The sequence below is a fragment of the Dipteris shenzhenensis genome, chromosome 26 (assembly GCF_047967505.1).
Source record: "Dipteris shenzhenensis isolate YYH24624 ecotype China chromosome 26, Dip_SZ_1.0, whole genome shotgun sequence".
NCBI lineage: Eukaryota > Viridiplantae > Streptophyta > Polypodiopsida > Gleicheniales > Dipteridaceae > Dipteris > Dipteris shenzhenensis.
This window is the reverse complement of record NC_141621.1, coordinates 32,613,505-32,631,558: the sequence shown is the minus strand read 5'-3', so window position 1 is coordinate 32,631,558 and position 18,054 is coordinate 32,613,505. Positions and strand designations below refer to the sequence as shown.

General features: G+C 42.7%; 1 protein-coding gene across 1 annotated transcript; it reads left to right on the top strand.

Moving 5' to 3' along the window:
- Positions 1-770: 770 nt before the first annotated feature.
- LOC147884975 (potassium transporter 26-like) lies at positions 771-4,859 on the top strand. Its single transcript, XM_087397645.1, has 9 exons — positions 771-811; positions 1,201-1,403; positions 1,488-1,710; positions 1,816-2,067; positions 2,323-2,373; positions 2,461-2,724; positions 2,875-2,927; positions 3,124-3,493; positions 3,618-4,859. Exons 2-9 carry the CDS (start codon positions 1,206-1,208, stop codon positions 4,541-4,543), a joined length of 2,337 nt encoding a protein of 778 aa, XP_087253771.1. The 5' UTR covers positions 771-811; positions 1,201-1,205; the 3' UTR covers positions 4,544-4,859.
- Positions 4,860-18,054: the final 13,195 nt, after the last annotated feature.

Genomic DNA, 18,054 nt, shown 5'->3' with positions numbered 1-18,054 from the left:
GGAGTCGGGACTCATTGCCAATACCCCCTAATCTTTCTCCATGCCCCTTAATCCTCCTCCATAGCCTTGGGATTCACTCTGTTATCCTTCCCAATACCCCCTAATCTTTTTCCATGCCCCCTAATCCTCCTCCATAGCCTTGGTTTTCATATAATTTACACAAGGGTGGTTTGTAAATGTAACCTTGAACCCATAGATTGTTGCCATGGATAATTAAGTCAATGGTTGTTGCAGAAAACAAGAATGAGCTATGAAAATGTACTCTAGTAGATTGGAAGATTCCGAATCTTCTTTTTGCCAAATTTTCCCTCGAGTAATGCTCACATAAAACGTGGGTTAAAAATGTAATGCAGGCGAAGTTAGTATAATCTAGTGAAAAAACTTGCCAAAAAAAAAAGGGTCTTGGGGGGCGGGGGGGGGGGGGGGGGGCTAATTAATTAAATATGCAGGTAAAGGCGGGCGACGTGGAGACGATGACGTGGAGGGAGAGAGAACAATGAAAAGGGCAAGGGAGGGGGGTGAGAGGAGGACACATCAGCAGGTGAGTCAAAAAAGGAGTTTGAAAATCGAAGTGCCACGTGCGTGAGAGCGACAGTGGTACAGTGCTACTTATTAGTAGGGTTGACCTAAAAGAACTGATTCACGGACCTTCTTCTTCTTCCCATGCTTTTCCACCCTCCTCGCTTTTGCCAACCCTCACCTTTGCCTTCTCTTGTTTGCCTTCAGTTTCCTTGTACTCCGCACTTCCGTCCTTCGAAGCTCTTTTGGTGGCCGCCATTCGACTATCCGCTTCCTCAAGCTGCCTTCCCGGGTACGCTCTTGCTTTTCACTCGTCTCATCCACTCTCTTGAATAACACATCTCTTTCTCTTCCTCCTTCGCATCAGAAATCCGTCCGCCAGCATATTTGTCTGTAGCTTCCTTGCTCCTTGCACTCGAAAAATCGACCGCCAGACTGGCCCTTCTAGAAGCAAGCTGTCTACCTGCAATTGCAAGAATTCTCGACATGTACACTTCCCCCCGCATGTTCTAGTACTTTCCTGCATATACGAGTCTGGGACACGGAATTGATATCACACCGCAAGCGAGTTTTTCATAGAATTTTGACTACTAGCTACAAACTCTAGATTCAAGCAGGTTTGTTTCTCAAACGAGTTTTCCTTACCAATTCTGATAAGTGCTGGTACAAATGTGGATTCAGGAAAGATGAATCTAACGGAGCAATATGGAAGCCATGAGTTGGAAGGAGACGGAGCTGCTGAGGAAGGGCTGAAACATGAAGCTATAAATGGACCGACATATATGGACGTAGAGGTAGAACAGGCAGCAGAACCGAATGGTCGAAGACCAGCGTGCCGCTCTCTTTCCCTGGCATATAACACGGTTGCTCATCCAAAAGCAAAAGTGGGTAGAACTTTGTTAGATACCGATTTCAAAGATTTCATGCGACAGAAGGCTGATCTTCTACTCATTGATGTAATTGTACAGGCATATGGATCATGGGAAAATCTGCTTTTAGCTTATCAAACTTTGGGTGTCGTTTATGGCGATCTCGGTACATCTCCACTCTATGTTTTCTCCTCGATTCAGGATCCATTGACGACTGCTGACGACTTTCTGGGGGTCTTAAGCCTCATCTTTTGGACTCTCACATTAGTGGCTCTCATCAAGTATGTGTTCATCGTTCTCAAAGCAGATGATCACGGCGAAGGTAGTGTTCCTAGCCTTGCACGTTCGTTTTCGCTCAATCTTTTCAACTGTTGATCTCCGTTTTAAGAATTTGTAACTAATTTGATTTCTGTCGATCTTGTCTCAGGTGGCACGTTTGCTGTTTATTCGTTGCTCAGTCGCCATGCTAATATCAACAAAAACACTGGCAAACCGTTTGCTCAGGTGCCATCGGACATGAAGCTGCATTTTTATGGCGCCAAAAAGCAAAGGATTTTTGACTCGAAGACTCTGGAAATCCTTGAGAGAAGCAAGTTTGCCCAGAAAATGTTGATGATCTTGGTTATGGTCGGTACGTGCATGGTGATAGGAGACGGGGTGTTGACTCCAGCTATTTCCGGTAATCATCGCTACTGTATCGCTCTCTAATTGCACAAGGATGTCGCTGAGATTCATTCCTCCTTGCTTCTTTTCATGCAAATCAATGAGATCCTCCTTTTGGTTGTCTTTAATTTGTCAGTCCATCTTTGTGGCTTTACAAAATTTGCAGCTAGTTCATCTTAATTCACCTTCATGTATAGCTGTATTAAGCTTGTTATTATACGATGCACGAGGCCTTGACAGCTTGACAGCTTCACACCTTGACTTGTTGCAGTTCTTTCCGCCATTGTGGGCATCAAGTCTGAGAATCCCCAAATGAGTCAACGTAAGACGTGAGACCTGTTGTGTCATATTTAACTCTCTTTGAATCACTCAAGTTTTTGTGACTGAGGAGATCTTCGGAATCCTGCAGATGCGGTCGTTGCTGTATCTGTCGTCATACTATTTTTCCTTTTCTTGCTTCAGCGGTTTGGCACAAGCCGCGTTAGCTTTCTCTTCTCTCCCATTATGGTGGTGACGTGGTTTGTATCCACCGCTCTTATCGGGATTTACAATATCGTAGCTCATTATCCAGGTGTCTTCAAAGCATTATCTCCTCATTATATACCTGCGTTCTTTGCTCACCATAAGGAGCGAGGATGGGTTATGCTCGGAGCCGTGGTTCTTTGCATAACAGGTTTTCTTCGATTGTACCTTAAACGCCAAGTACTTTATAAGTGACTTCTGTTCTTGAGCTGTGAGCTTTGATATTATGTGGGTCAGTTGATCGAATTCGAAAGAGTGTTGTCGATTTTAATGGATTCTCACGTTTATGTGGGTTTTCCAGGGGCGGAGGCTATGTTTGCTGATCTAGGCCATTTCAACAAGCGCTCAATCCAGGTGTTTAATCTCCACAGAACAAAACACTTATATTTTGGCAACACATTTATGCGCTGAAATAGGAACCTTTCATGTTCGTTTGGCATGACTTGGAACTTTGATTTTCAGAACAAGCTCATTTTCTCTTTGAATGTTGGACTTACATTTACGATGCATTGCAAAGGCCTAACTTTTTTCTGGTTTTGTTCCCCCTCAGATTGCCTTCACCTTTGTAGTATACCCTTCCCTCATTCTCACTTACGCAGGGGAAGCAGCTTATTTGATCAAGCATCCTAATGATCTTAGCGATGCTTTCTTCAAATCCATACCACGTGTTGTATATTGGCCGATGTTCGTAGTAGCAACTCTGGCAGCTATAGTCGCCAGCCAGGCTCTTATATCTGCCACTTTCTCCATTATCAAGCAGTCGATGGCACTTGGTTGCTTTCCTCGGGTAAACATTATTCACACTTCCAAGGACCAGGAAGGTCAGATATACTCACCTGAAGTGAACTATTGCCTCATGATCCTTTGCGTTGCAGTGGTTGTGGGTTTTCAAACTGGAACACAAATCGGCAATGCCTTCGGTGAGAAATTCTTGCAATTTGTCATCAGTGGTGAGGTCTAACAAGGAACTGTGACGCAGATGCTCGAAACAAGAAGGGATTGTGTAATGGAACTCTTATCATATTCATGTGTTTGTGGATGCAGGTGTTGCTGTGATTTGGGTCATGCTCATCACCACGTTCTTAGTGACATTGGTCATGCTCATTGTCTGGAATTGGCCATTGCCCTTGGTGCTAGCTTTCTTTTGTGTTTTCGGCCTCATTGAATGTGTATATTTGACATCAGTCCTAAATAAGGTTCCTCAAGGTGGTTGGGTCCCATTTGCTCTCTCTGCCGTGTTTTTGGTCATCATGCTGTCTTGGAATTATGGCAGACAAAAGAAGTATGAGTATGAAATGAGCAACAAAATTTCTTCCAACCAGCTTGGGCACTTGCTTTCAGACTATGGGATTGCACGGGTGCCAGGAGTTTGCTTGTTTTACAGTGATCTTGTACATGGATTGCCTCCTATCATAAGCCATTATGTCAAGAGTGTTGGCTCCTTGCATCAAGTCTTGGTGTTTGTCACCATTAGACACATTCCTGTGAGAAATGTTCTACCAGAAGAGCGCTTCCTTGTCGACAGATTGCCGTTCAAAGGAGTGTACAGGTGTATTGCCAGGTATGGATACATGGATCTAATGAATTTTAACAATGATGACGTCCTGGAGCAAGTAATTCGTAGCCTCAAATTGCACATTATAGGAGACTTTGCGCCGACTGAAGACGAGGAGAAGGTCTCGATTTCTATACATTCACGAGATTCACTAGACATGCAAATTGACGGCTTTCAGATAGTAAATGAGGAGACAGATATTGAGGTGAGGGAATTGGAGGCTGCCAAGAGGAAAGGTGCAGTATTTGTTCTGGGCAAGACGGGCTTAAGGACGGGTGAAAACACTGGCTGGTTCCAACGAGTGGTGATAGATTATGTTTATCGATTCCTGGCGAATAATTGCAGATCTGGCATGGCCTTTTTAAACGTTGCACATTCACAGTTCTTACAGGTTGGCATGACATACAAAATTTGAAATACAAAACGCATGATGTCAAATTGTGGCTACGTTAAGGGGTCGTTCATGGGTCCAGCTTCCTTCCTTGCCAAATGAATCATGAGCATGATCGGATGGCACTAGCTTTTTTCTTCCTAAGGAGCGTCCTCTTTTTTGGCTCTGTTAATTGTCAATCAGTACCACTCAACACCCCCATGGAGAGTACTTTATTAGTACTACATTGAAATACAATGGCCATGGAAAGTACCTCAAATGTTTAGAGAGTTCTTTGTGGCTCAACCTTTCTACTATGATTCAAATTGTACATAGTATTACCTTGTACTTTTTGGCTCAACCTTGGTAATCTGATTCCAATTGTATATAGTATCACCTTGTACTTTTTGGCTCAACCTTTGTACTTCTATTGCAGTTGTACATAGTATTGCACATTCTGGTATAACAAAGAGTATTGAAGGTCTCTTTAAGATGTTTAGTGTCCAACAATGTACAAGCTCTCCCTCTTGCGTAACTAGACTTTTGGAGGTCCACATTCATTGGTCTCAATAGACGAGATTGAATTCCGCTTTCCATATTATTATAACCGAAACAGTCGTGAACCCTTTGGGTTGGATAGATGTCCATTGTCGGAAATAATGCTAGCTTTGAAAATCATTAAATATAAAGAGAATCATTAAATATAATTATATAGGGACCACATACCTGACATCACTTGTTGACCTCTCGTGCATGCCGAGGTGGTGATTGAAGTAATGACATTCATTATTTCATTCTCTTCAATGGGAATGTCTGAGGCATGGACAGGAGTTTTTGGGCTTGTATGTGCATTATCATCATTCTGAGGTGAAGGAGTGGGAGACGCATCCGACGTCATGATGGCACACTAGCGTAATAATGAGACGCAATCTATTTATTTTGAACACCGCATAGCTCAACACACGACATCTCTACACTAATCGTGCATCTCTGCACTGCTTCGCGTAGCGCAGTCTTTGGCCTGAGCCACCTGACCACTTATCATCATGCAACCTTTTGCCGTAGATTTGCCACCTGTCACTGGGCACCGCACCCATGTAGATCATTAAAATTGAAGGTTGGCTTGGAGAGACCACTGTGCTGGTTCTTGGCGTAATAATGAGACGCAATCTATCATTTTGAACACCGTCGAAGCACAGTCTCTGGCCTGACCACCTGTCATCGTGCAACCTTTTGCTGCAGCTTTGTCCATGCAAATCATAGGTTGGCTTGGAGTGACCACCGCGCTGGTTTTAGAGTAATAATGAGACGAATTCTATCATTCTGAGCATCGCCTCAGCGCAAAGTCTCTGGCCTGATGACCTGTCATCACCCAAAATTCAAGGTTGTCTTGGAGAGACCACCGCGCTGGCAAACAGAAGGAGATCTATGACAGTCACTGCAATGGTTCTTGGAGTTATATATTTGTATAACAACTTATACCGAGCAAAAATTGAACAGAGGATCTTACATTTATAAAAACTCGGCAATTGTTGAGAGTCTTCAAGGCCAAAAGATTACAGCTAGCGACCATAACCATTCAAATATAAAAGTTAACAACAGTGCATACTGAGAGCCTTAAATTGAACAAAAAGAGATTACATAAATGTAATAAAAACTCATCAATTGCTGAGAGCCTTCGAGACCAAAACATTACATCCAGTGAGCCAAAAGATCGTTGAGAGCCTTAGAGGCCAAAAGATTACATCTAGCCATTGCTGAGTGGTTATGAACCCCGTCTTAGCAAGAGGGAATTTGTACAACTCAGTATTTCCTCCAGTCTAGCTTGTTGCATTAAAGTTTTTTAGGGAGCCAAAGGAGGAGATGATGGAGAGGCCAAAGACCATGAACATTGCCAGGACTCAGATTACAGCCCCCCCAACAAGTCGAGAGTACTCTTCTCTGAAAATACTGAGGCCTTCGTCGACGTCTAGGGAAAACCCATACAGCACATCCATAAAGAGGCCCTCTGTGAACATGTCATCTAAGGTGGTGACATGCAGATATGGGGGGAATCGAGTGTGGGAATGAATGGTCTCCACTAGTGCCATCATCCGCTATCACCTTATATGAGAAGGCAGATAACATTGGGATCACAGAGCATCGAGGGGGGGGTGGTAGTAGTCATGATGAAGATGAGTGGGTGAGCAGCAGATGAGCAGGGGAGCATATGAGTGATGAGAGTTGGAGGAGGGAGCACGGAGCAAAGTAGAGCAGGGGCGGAAAAGAACTGGAGGAGGGGTGTGGAGCGAAGTAGCAGAGCGTGTGGAGAAAAGTAGCATAGCAGGGGTGGATGAGAGCAACGTAGTAAAATGTCAAATGCCACGGATCTTATATATTGCCACCGTGGAGGCTGGGGCCTAGGGTTCCATCCATATTAATTGCAAGCATCTTAGGCGCCACCCCAAACGGGTTGGTAATCATGAAGCAAATGAGTAGGCCACTCCGGTGGCTGGTAATTAACTGCCAGCCTAGTGGAATCTTAGCCACGATAGACGTAGCTGATGAGAGCCAACACCACCAAGCAGTAATTCCCACAAAGGTAAATTGAGAAGTTTTAATCACTCATTACCATGCACTCTAGTACTCTACTAAGCCTGCGAGCCCGATGACTTAAGCCCGGTGGTGGGTGAGCAAGCCACTACGGTGGCTGGTAATTTTAAGTGCTAGCTTGGTGGAATCGTAACCACGACAGACGTGGCTGATGAGAGCCACGATGGTGGTGATTCCCATAAAAGTAAATCATGAAGCCTAATCACCTCTAATCACTCCTTACCATGCACTCTAGTACTCTACTGAGCATGCGAGCCGGTGACTGGTAATTTTTACTGCACTTGTAGTGATCATGCATGCTTAAGCCTAGTGGTGGGTGAGCGGTGGCTGGTAATTTTAACTACCAGCTTGGTGGAATCGTAGCCATGACAGATGTGGCTGATGAGAGCCACCACCACCGGGTAGTAATTCCCACAAAAGTAAATCATGAAGCCTAATCACCTCTAATCACTCATTATCATACACTCTAGTACTCTACTGAGTATGCGAGCCCAGTGACTGGTAATTTTTACTGCACTCGTACATAGTGATCATGCGAGCCACCACCACCGAGCAATAATTCCCACAAAAGTAAATCATGAAGCCTAATCACCTCTAATCACTCATTACCATGCAGTCTACTACTCTCCTGAGCATGCAAGCCTGATGGTAATTTGTTGCACTCATAGTAATTATGCATGCAAGGCCGGTCATGGTAACTAGAAGCTGAGTAATTGTGGTCCACTGCAGTGGCTGGTAATTAACTGCCAGCCTGGTGGGTCTTAGCCGTGCCACCACAGACATGGTTGGGAATCTTAGATGCCACCACCTCTAATCACTCATTACCATGCAAGGTAGTATTTCCTTCTTGAATTAAACAAAATTCGGGCCAACGACCATGGTTCTCACCTTGACAGTGTAGTTGGGCTACAAACTTAAGCGTTTGCTATTCCATTCCATTAACTATTTCGTCTTGTATCCCTCTCCACCGTTTCTTTCTCCCTTGCACTCAGACTGCAAACTCAAGCCTCCACTATTCCATTTCCTTCACTGTTTCATCTTCTATCCCTCTCGACCATTTCTATCTCCCTTGCACTCTTTCTGCAACTTCTATCCCCTCTCGTAATGGACCCTACATATCCCTAAAGATCCTCACACAATATTTCCTCCCCCTTTGTAGCACAGTGTGAGAGCCTCCCCTTTGTAGCACAGTGCGAGAGCCTCTCCTCCCCTGATATTGAAATTGTGACATATGGGAGCTCCTCTCTCGCTCTTCAAAAGCCCAATTTGGATGCTCTCAAAACTTCATCAGGCTGGTACAGGAGGTGAACATGAAGGAGGGGCAACTAGTCTATCAAAGTCAGAAGATTATCATCACTGAAAGTGTGATTGAAAATGCTCTAGGAATTTCTCTCAGGGTGTGTACTATTGAAAAACCCTAGGTATCATGTGCGTTCAAGGGGTATTAAAAAAACCCCTCAGCTAAAATTTCTTCCTCAATAAAACCACCCCTTTTTACTTATGAACTAATGGATTCTTTTCGAAAATTGAATTAAAAAAACCCTCCTGTAATTGTAATCCTGTTAAATTTTTTCTAAAAGTGGAACAAAAATACCCCTCCTTTTGAATGCATGTGCTACACTAAAATTTTATTGGGTGAACCCCCCGAGGAATTTCTAGAGGCAGTTTGCAAGCACACTTCTTTGAGAAGTAGTGGAAGAGAGGATATTTTAAATGTATACCCCAATGCTCAGATTAGTAAAGATGGTGGAGTCAAGCTTTCTAGCTTGCCAACAGACCTCCAAGATGTGCTGAAGAAGACCATTCATTTCTTTCCTGATGCGAGTGAAGTTCTGGCAGGTTCAAGCAGCAGTAGAGCAACTGAAATGAAGTGACGTATCTTTCTCAAGGGCGATCTCCAAGAGCATGTTAACCAACCTTAAGAATTGCGTGGATGGCAAATCCCAATTGTCATCTCAGTCCGCTGTAGTTGCAAAATGCACCTGATGGCATATATCCTTAAAGGGATTTTTTAGCAATACAATAAGCAGATGTCTAGAAAGGTGAATTTTCTACAAGAGAAAGCCACCGATGCAGCAAAGGCAGTGCAACTTGAGAAAATTCTCAAGGAAGGTGTAGAAGCCAAGGTAGAGGAGGCACAAGAGCAAATTGGGGCCGCTGCAAAAAAAGTCGACATGGAAAGGCATAGAAGAGAAGAAGCAAAGAAGCGCATGAAGGAGCTCCGAGATAGGCTTGAAGAAGTGAGAAGTGATGGGACATCACGAACAAGGAGCTAGCAATGATGCGAAAGGAGCTTGAAGATCAGAGAGAAAAAAAGGAGGGTCTTTATAAACAACTTTGCAACATGCAGAACACATTGAACATTGAAAAAGACCAGATATGATGGAGGAGCTGAAAAGGGAGAATGCAGAAACCAGAAAGGTGATGTAGGAACTGCGAGAGAGCTTCAAGGCCGTGAAGGATGGGGCAGAGAGTAGTCAAGGTGGAGAAGTGGCAATAAGGCAGCTCTCCAGGCCAGGAAGGATGCAGAGAGCAGCCATGGTGGAGTAAGTTGCAGCAGCCATGGTGAGGGTTGTTTTTTCGAAACATTGTTGGTTGTCCAAAGAGTAAGCTACAAGACCTTGCAACAAGATTATGATAGGGCTGTGCACGAGCTTGCCGTGGCTTTCAATAGTTATGAAAAGCAGTCTGCTGTCTTGAGGGATTTCCAAAGTAGAGTGGAAGTCTTGGAAACGACCCATCTTGATGTTTTTGAATAATTTAAGCAGCTTCAACAGATGTTGAGGGATTCAGATGAAGCTGTTGCACAGAGTGAGCAAAGAGTGGAGGAGATGAAAGAGAACATCGGTAAGCTTAGGATGAGAGAGGAAGGAAGCTGAAAGAAGAAACTTCATCATGTACAGAGCAAGACTGTGGTATTAACAGTCGTAATAGCTAAATCGGATGCCTATCCTACTATGCAGCAGGGTATGAAATGCATGGTGTGCCATACTACCATCATATATGACTACATAATATGATGGCCTGCGTGCTACCACCCTATACATGTTTTTTGCTTTGGGTTGTTTGCGCATGCAAAATTACCATGTAGAGAATGCCATTTGCCATTTCCCAAGTCATGAACAGATCAAATGTGCTTGCCTGCCACAGCTATCTACGATGAGAAAGTAGATGCTGCAGCTCAATTTGCCATTTGGGCAAAAGATGCAAAAGACAAGGAACTTAAATTGAAGAAAGCCAAGACCGAGCCGGATTGCGAGGAAAAGGGGCTTTAAGGGAGAAACCAGCCCCCTTCAGGAAAGGTGCAAGAAGGGCTGAGCCTATAACCAGGAAGCTCAAATCAAGGAAAGAGGAAGCAGTATGAAGGGAGGGGCTTGGCTCATGAAGGAAGGAACTAGCCCCATTCTGGAAAGGAGCAAGAAAAGGCCAAGCCTGCAATCAGGGAGCTCAAAAGGGCACCCTGCTCAAAGCAATGTGGAACCAGCCCCCTGAAGGAAAGGAGTCCTTGAGATGCAATATGAAGGAAAGGAGTCTTTGAGATGTAATCTATGTAATCTGTGTGTAATCTATTGAATTGTTAATCTTCTCCAGAGTTTACTTGGGCAATGCTTTCTCAACTATATGACTAGATAGTGTCCTTTGACACGGTAAGGTCCATAATGTGAGACAAAAGGTTTTGATTTGACAACTAATGTGAGACGAAAGGTTTTGATTAGACAACTATTGTGAGACTGAAAGATTTTGATTAGTCAACTAATGAGATATGAAAGATTTCGATTAGTCAACCAATGCGAGACGAAAGATTTCGATTAGATAACTAACATGAGACTGAAGAATGAAAAAGGTTCTCCCTATTTAAGTGTAGTGTAGACATAACTAAGAGCCCATTATGAAATCTAGCCCCAAAATATCCCAAAGAAGTGTAATATGGCCTAAAATGCTTCAAAACACAAATAAGCTAGAGGGTACGCTATCGAGTTTGATGCTGTGTATTATGAAATGCAATGACCTTTGGCATGCTTATGAGCCATATAGCAAGCAAGTGCATGGAAAAAGAAACAATTCAAAATTGTAAATAGTGTTGGATTTATTAAAAGATCTTTGCACATGCACAAATTGCACTTTTTCAACTTCTTCCATTTTAGGGTGAATCTAGATACCAATACCAACAACCATCAATGTTTTAAGACCACAATGCAGTAGTCCCACTAGTTTGGATTCCAAATTTTCAATCCATTTTGATTTTCAACAAATCAAAACAAGGTTATGGAGCGTGCCCTCAAATGGGTATGCATCACTTTAGCACAACATTGGAGGCTCGTTAACCCATGCCTAATGTTCTCATTTAGGTGTGTCCTTGGGTTGAGGAGAAGCTCATGTAGTGTACTTTTGAATGATTACTTGGTTGCATGTATGCATGGAATACAATTTTGATGTTTTTGAATAAATTGCTATATCCTATAATCTTTAGGATGCATGCTTCGCATGAGGTTCACATGCAACATAGCACTTGTAATGCTTTAACGGCAAATCCTTATTCCATAATTTTTTTTCTCTCATGTTCAAGTTTGGAAGGTGTACAACTTGAAGAAATTTTTTTCCAAATTACGTTGAGCAATGCATAAGTTATGGGTCATGCAAGATACCTATATACATAAAAGTCCCTGAACCTCACCAAAATGGCTACACCCAAGTGAACAATGACCCTTATATGCGATGCCACAAAAGTTAGGGTGTGATTAGGTTTCAACCAAAGAAAATTTTCCTAAAATAGTAAAATTTTTCCTATAAATATGAGGCCCCCACACTGTATTTTCATTCTTTACGGAACGCGCTAAAGAGTTTGAGAAGTCACCTGGTATGTAGCAATTTCTTATGGTTCATTGTTTTGTATTTCCAATTCAATAGAGAAATTGGAGTTTATGGCATGTTCCAAGATGATTTTAATATGGTTTCCAATCAAGTGTGTTTGCTTTCTTGAGAAAACATTGTAATAATCAATAAGGGTTACCTACATATACTAAATAGTAAAAACATTTACAAAGCATTATGTTTTTTGAAAATTATATAAAATTTAAAACTTAAAGCATATCCTTTTTACAAGGTTAGCTTTTTATATCCCACAAAACTTTAAATACATTTCTCCCATGCAAGTTACAGTTTGGTTAGTCGACTTGCCTCTATCACTGTCATAACCTCATGCTCTCAATCTCTCTTTCTCGCTTATGGTCTAAACCTCTCCCTGTCCTTCACGAATACACATAGATAAGAGGCTCCTCCTCAGCATCACTCTCTCCACCTCCAATCTCCGCTGTATACCTCCATAGATTGGAGGTATACAGCGGAGATTGACATTAATAAGATACCTCTTGTTTGTGTCATCTTGGAGGACAAGTTTTCTTACAAAGCGGTGACTCCTCATACTATAGCAGAACAATTTAAAAATAGTCAAGGATAAAAGAAATGTTATCTATTATCCAAACATAATTTTATATTTATTCTCTTTATGTAGGTTTCTTGAAGCACAATTAGTCATTTTCATTCTTTGTGTGTTCAGAATTTTATTCACCACTTAACTAATCAAATTGTGGTGGAGAAGACAATTGAAGAGATGGAGATATCTACTTCAAGGAGTTCTTCAAAGGACCATGTGGAGGAGGATTATGAGTAAGATACTGTAACATCTCCAATAAAAGGCATGGGCTCTTCCAAGTCAAAGGAAAAAGGACCTTTTATACATGAAGTTGATAAAAAGAGGTAGTAGTAGTCATGGATTAATAACTCTTGTTTCTTCTGGTTCACATGGATTGAGAGCCCCTTCTTTTTCAAGCACTCATGGATTAAGTGCAACAGGGGGACATGGTTTGAGTGCTCTATTGTTAGAGAAAAAACAATCGATGCATGCAAGTATGATTCCTTCAGATGAGTCAGATGAAGATGTTGTAGTGGAGACTCCTTGCACAAACAAGGAATTAGAGTAAATTAGGAAAGGGATAAAAGGCAAGAAAAGAGAACAAAAAGACACGCGATATCATAAAAATAAAAAGGGTAGTGAGCCACAATTACCTGGAGCATAAATAAGAGATGGTACTTCAAATACATATAAAAAAAGAGCTCGTACAAAGGTGCAATGAGATAATAACCTTGTGGATTGTCATACATTTTTCTTGAACATTGATCACATTTTCAGACCCTCCTATTGATCGCAACATTGGCCTTAGCCCATTAGAGGTACTTTTAATTAAATCGATAATATGAAAAATAGGATGAAGGAAAATCCCTGTGCACAAGTTGTCAACTTCATTGTACTAGTAGATCCAAACAATCATCCCAACAAGGCTCCAACAAGTAGTCTTTTGATCATAAAAAAGCCAATGATTATTACTACTTTTTTCTTGGAGGCTCCCATCCATCAGAAGCAAAAGGGCAACTTAATGTTGAGTTTCCTCGCAATCAATTTTATAAGACTTGTAATTGCACTATCTATGCTAGTTTGACTATTGAGGAGGCAAACTTGTTAGCCTTGATCACAATAACGATAATTACTAGCCTTGATCACAATAACGATAATTACTATTGAAAATCCATGTCATGGATTGAACGAATACGGTTTATCATAATGAGTTTATTATTAAACTTAAAAAGAATTGTAATTTGATCAGTCCAGAGTTTGGTGGGCTTTGTTGAATGAGACTGGGATTTCTGCAACCATTAAAGGTCCATCAAGGCTGAGTGATAGATTTAGAGCATGGGATGGGATGTTTTAGATTGCATTTTGGAGTGGTGAGGTATGGGATTTGATTAATGCAATTTTCACAAAGTGGGAGAATTTTGAAATAAAAGGGCAAAAAAAGTCATGGCTAAGCAAGAAAGACACCCAAGGGATAAAGGCTTTACCTGAGGAGATTCGAGCCACATCATGGAAGGGAATGCAAGGAATAAAGGATGAGACTCTTATTAACTCCATGCTTGGTAGAGTTGTATATGGAAATCTCTCTCTCAAAGAAATGGGCAATGAGTTTGATGAGTAAGTAAACATCTCTCCTTTGTACCATAATGCTTTCCTTGATTTTACATTAATCTCTGTATAAAGAATGTTTCAAGAGAAATTGTTTTCGAATTAAAAGTAGAATAAATTATACATGTGTTTTAATGCATGCATAAAATATATATGAGAATGCAAGAATCAATGATCTGGCAATTGAACATTCCGGATTTGAAAGTTGTTCAGAAATAATATCCTGAGAGTACGTAGTGAAATGGAAAGCCTTGCTCATATTTCAATGTCTTCCAAAAGCATGGTATGTCAAATTTGGTATGCATATGTTCATGACAATCGTGTTCTAGAATTTGAAAATTTTGAAGCGTAAAGACATTAAACTATTATTTGGATAATAAATTTCAAAAATGAAGCAAGAAGGGATCTGAGAGTACCGTGATGCCTGCTAGTTTCAAGAAACTCATTGATCGAGCTATTAAAGAAAAGAGCATCGAACATGACAATGATCTATCACTCTTAGTGATGATACAATAGAGTTTGATAGGGGAGAGAATCATCCTCCAAATTTTTATTGAGTAGTCAATGGTGATTTCAATGAATTCTCAAAGATAGTTTCAAAGAATGAGTACACATTGGTCATTGCAGATATACCGTATGGTTTTAATATTCTAGGCCCATCCACCACCACCACTTTTTCCGTCAAACCCCCCCTCCACCACCATTTTTTCAGTCACCCACCTTTTCATCCCCATCTCCATCTCCCATCATCTTCCTCCCCACCATCTCCACTTTTTCCATCCATTGCCCATCTCCCTGACTCAAGGTAACCATCCTTTTCCCCTCCACCATCTCTCTACCTCTCTCTACACCCCATCTCCCCTTTTCCCCCTCCACCTTCACCCCCCATCTCCACTATCTCTCTACCTCTCTCTACCTCCCATCCCCCCTTTCCCCCCCACCTCCTCCAACCCCCCATCTCTCTACCTCTCTCTATACTCCCATCACCCTCCACTCCACTCTCTCTCTACCTCTCTCTACACCCCATCTCCCCTATTCCTCCAACCACCCTCCATCCCCCCTCCATTTCCACCCCCCCCTTCTCCTCCACCCCCCATCTCCATCAACCTCCACTCCACCATCTCTCTACCTCTCTCTACCCCCATCTCCTCCACCCTCCCATCTCTATCACCCTCCACTCCACTATCTCTCTACCTCTCCCTACACTCCATCTCCCCTTTTCCCCCTCCACCCTCCATCCCCCCTCCTTTTCCACCCCCCCTTCTCCTCCACCCCCCATCTCCATCAACCTCCACTCCACCATCTCTCTACCTCTCTCTACGCCCCATCTCCTCCACCCCCCATCTCCATCACCCTCCACTCCACTATCTCTCTACCTCTCATCTCCCCTTTTCCCCCTCCACCTCCACAACCACCCTCCTTTTTCCTTCCCCCCCCCTCCACCCACCCCCCATCTCCTCCCCCCCTCCACCTCCACCACCACCCCCCCTTTTTCCCCCCCCTTTCCCCCCCCCTCCATCTCCCTCACCCCCCATCTCTATCTCCACCTTCCCCCCCCCTCCACCTCCACCTCCACTTCCACCTCCACCTCCAACCCCCCTCCCTTTCCACCTCTATCCCCCCCCCCTTCTCTTTCCTCCCCCCCCCCACTTCCCCCCACCCCCCACCTCCTACCCCCCCCCTCTCTTTCCATACCCCCATTTCCCCCCCCCCCCCCCCCACTCCCCCCCCCCCTCTCTTTCCTCCTCCACCCCCCCACCTCCTTCACCCCCCCTCTCTCTCTTTCTCTCTCCTCTTTCCCTCCTCTCCCCTCTCTCTCTCTCTTCCCCCCCTTTCTTCTCTCTCTTTCCCCCCCTCCTTCTCTCGTCTTCATCCATATGCTGGCATAGATCTCGGAGAGTCTTTGTGCTTACTGTTCTGATCCAATCAAGACATGTAACATTTTGATTTGCAAGTGTTCAGATACTACATGTAACATTTTGATTTGCAAGTGTTTCCAGAGTATGCGTATTCTTCCTTCAATGTGATCCTCTTGCTGGAGGACTGCAACAAGCACTTGGTATAATGTAGTGATGCCTTCTAACAAAAGATCTTGTGCTAACCCCTCTTCATTGTCATTGGCTTGACCCAGTAGTTGAATTTTCAACTTGGAAATTATTGCTTTTTGATTTTGCCACTCCATGCACTTATCTTTATACTTACCCAATGTGGAGGTGTATGCAAGGTTTAGACTATTGAATTGTTGAGCTGCTTTTGGATGCCCTGGAAATTGATCATTAAGCACGCGGAGTTGGAGTATTTCTTGTTCTTGAGCATCCAGTTTTGCATTGGTGTGCACAAGTATCTCTTTTGATGCCATGCATTCCTTCTCTAGTGTTTGAATTTGATGTTTACCCTCTTTGAGGCTGTTCTGCAACTCATTGTTTGTGTCTAATGTGGCATGGAGCTGATCCTCTTTAAGTAGTAATCTTTCATTTAACTGCACCATTTCCTTCTTGATATCATCACAAGTGGCTTGCATATGGGAAAGGGATAACTCGGCCTTTTCCTTTTGGTTCAAGGCATTAGATAACTGTCGGTGTTTTTCTTGGAGAGAAACCATGAGAGAAACCATGGCTTGTAGGGCATCCTTTCTACTTTCTGCTAGAGCATTTTGTGCAAGGAGCTATTGCTGCATTTGTTCTACCATGCTTTCCTTGAGCTTCATAATTTTAGTCTTGGCACTTTGCAACTTGGATTGGAATGATGGGTGCATCTGTCTTTCCATTTCTCTTTCCTGCTCATCTGATGCCATGGTAGCAATAATTGAGACCATTGTTGTAACTGTTGGCTGTGATGTTGTATGATTTGTAATGTGCTATGGCCTTGCTTGTATTGGACATACAGTTGACTCCCATGTGCCCATGTGGAATGTTGATCTATTTCTTAAACAGCAATCTGTTGTATGGTGCCACTAGAGACATTTAGGGGTTGTGACTCTAGAGTCATGGAGTCATCACAACACTGGTGACTTGTGATTCCTGGAGAGGCATGCTATTTGGCTCTCTTGCAAAGTCATTATGTGGAATGGTATCCTCTTGGATTTCCATGCTCAAGTCCTTTTGTTGCGGGAGCAAGATTGAACTGAGTTGCAGTAACCTTTGGCAGAGTTTCACATTCTCATTCTTTGGAGTCTATTTGGATTGTTTCCCTTCCATGCTATCCACATTGAAAGTAGGTGGAGGGTCTAATTCCCATTTTGGTGATAATATCAATGTTTCAAAGTCCTCTATAGCTTGTGTTGAGAGGGGTGTAGAGTCATCCTCTTGCTCTATTGCAAACCCAATTATCATGGCCAATAGATGGGCAATGTAGCTTTTGCCATTATGGGTAGTGGATACATAATTGGTTAGCAGCAAGGACATGTGTTGAGCCCAGTCTTGTAGTTTTGCTCTACCAAGGAGTGTAAGAGTTTTTACTAACATATAGTTTTTTCTCACTCCTGAATGCTTGAAAATGTCAGCCAAAAACTTAGTTGCCTCTTTGCATATGGGGTCCAGAATCATATCATGGCGTATTCCCCCGCTTTGTGACTTTGTGTTAGGTGGGAATAAATCCTGAATTTTAGAGAATCTTGCATCCAAATGTTTCTTTGAATATTCTTCTTGTGCCTTTGGATATGAGAAAGCCTCCTACATAGTGGATCTATTGAGGTAGATCTCTAAGGGCTTTTCTTTATATGTTACTATGCCATACTTATCTTTCTCTAACTCTCTGCTTTTATATGATGTTATGAATTGACAAATGTATTCCGTCATAGCAGGTGTTGGTAAGAAGGATTTTAGCTTCTCAAAAAGACTTCCTAGTCCTTTGACTGTAAGAAGTTGTAAGCATTGGGTGACATGGCGAACGTTGAGACTCGTGGCCATAAAAGCTGTATTATTCCATCTTTTGCTAGCTCTTTGTT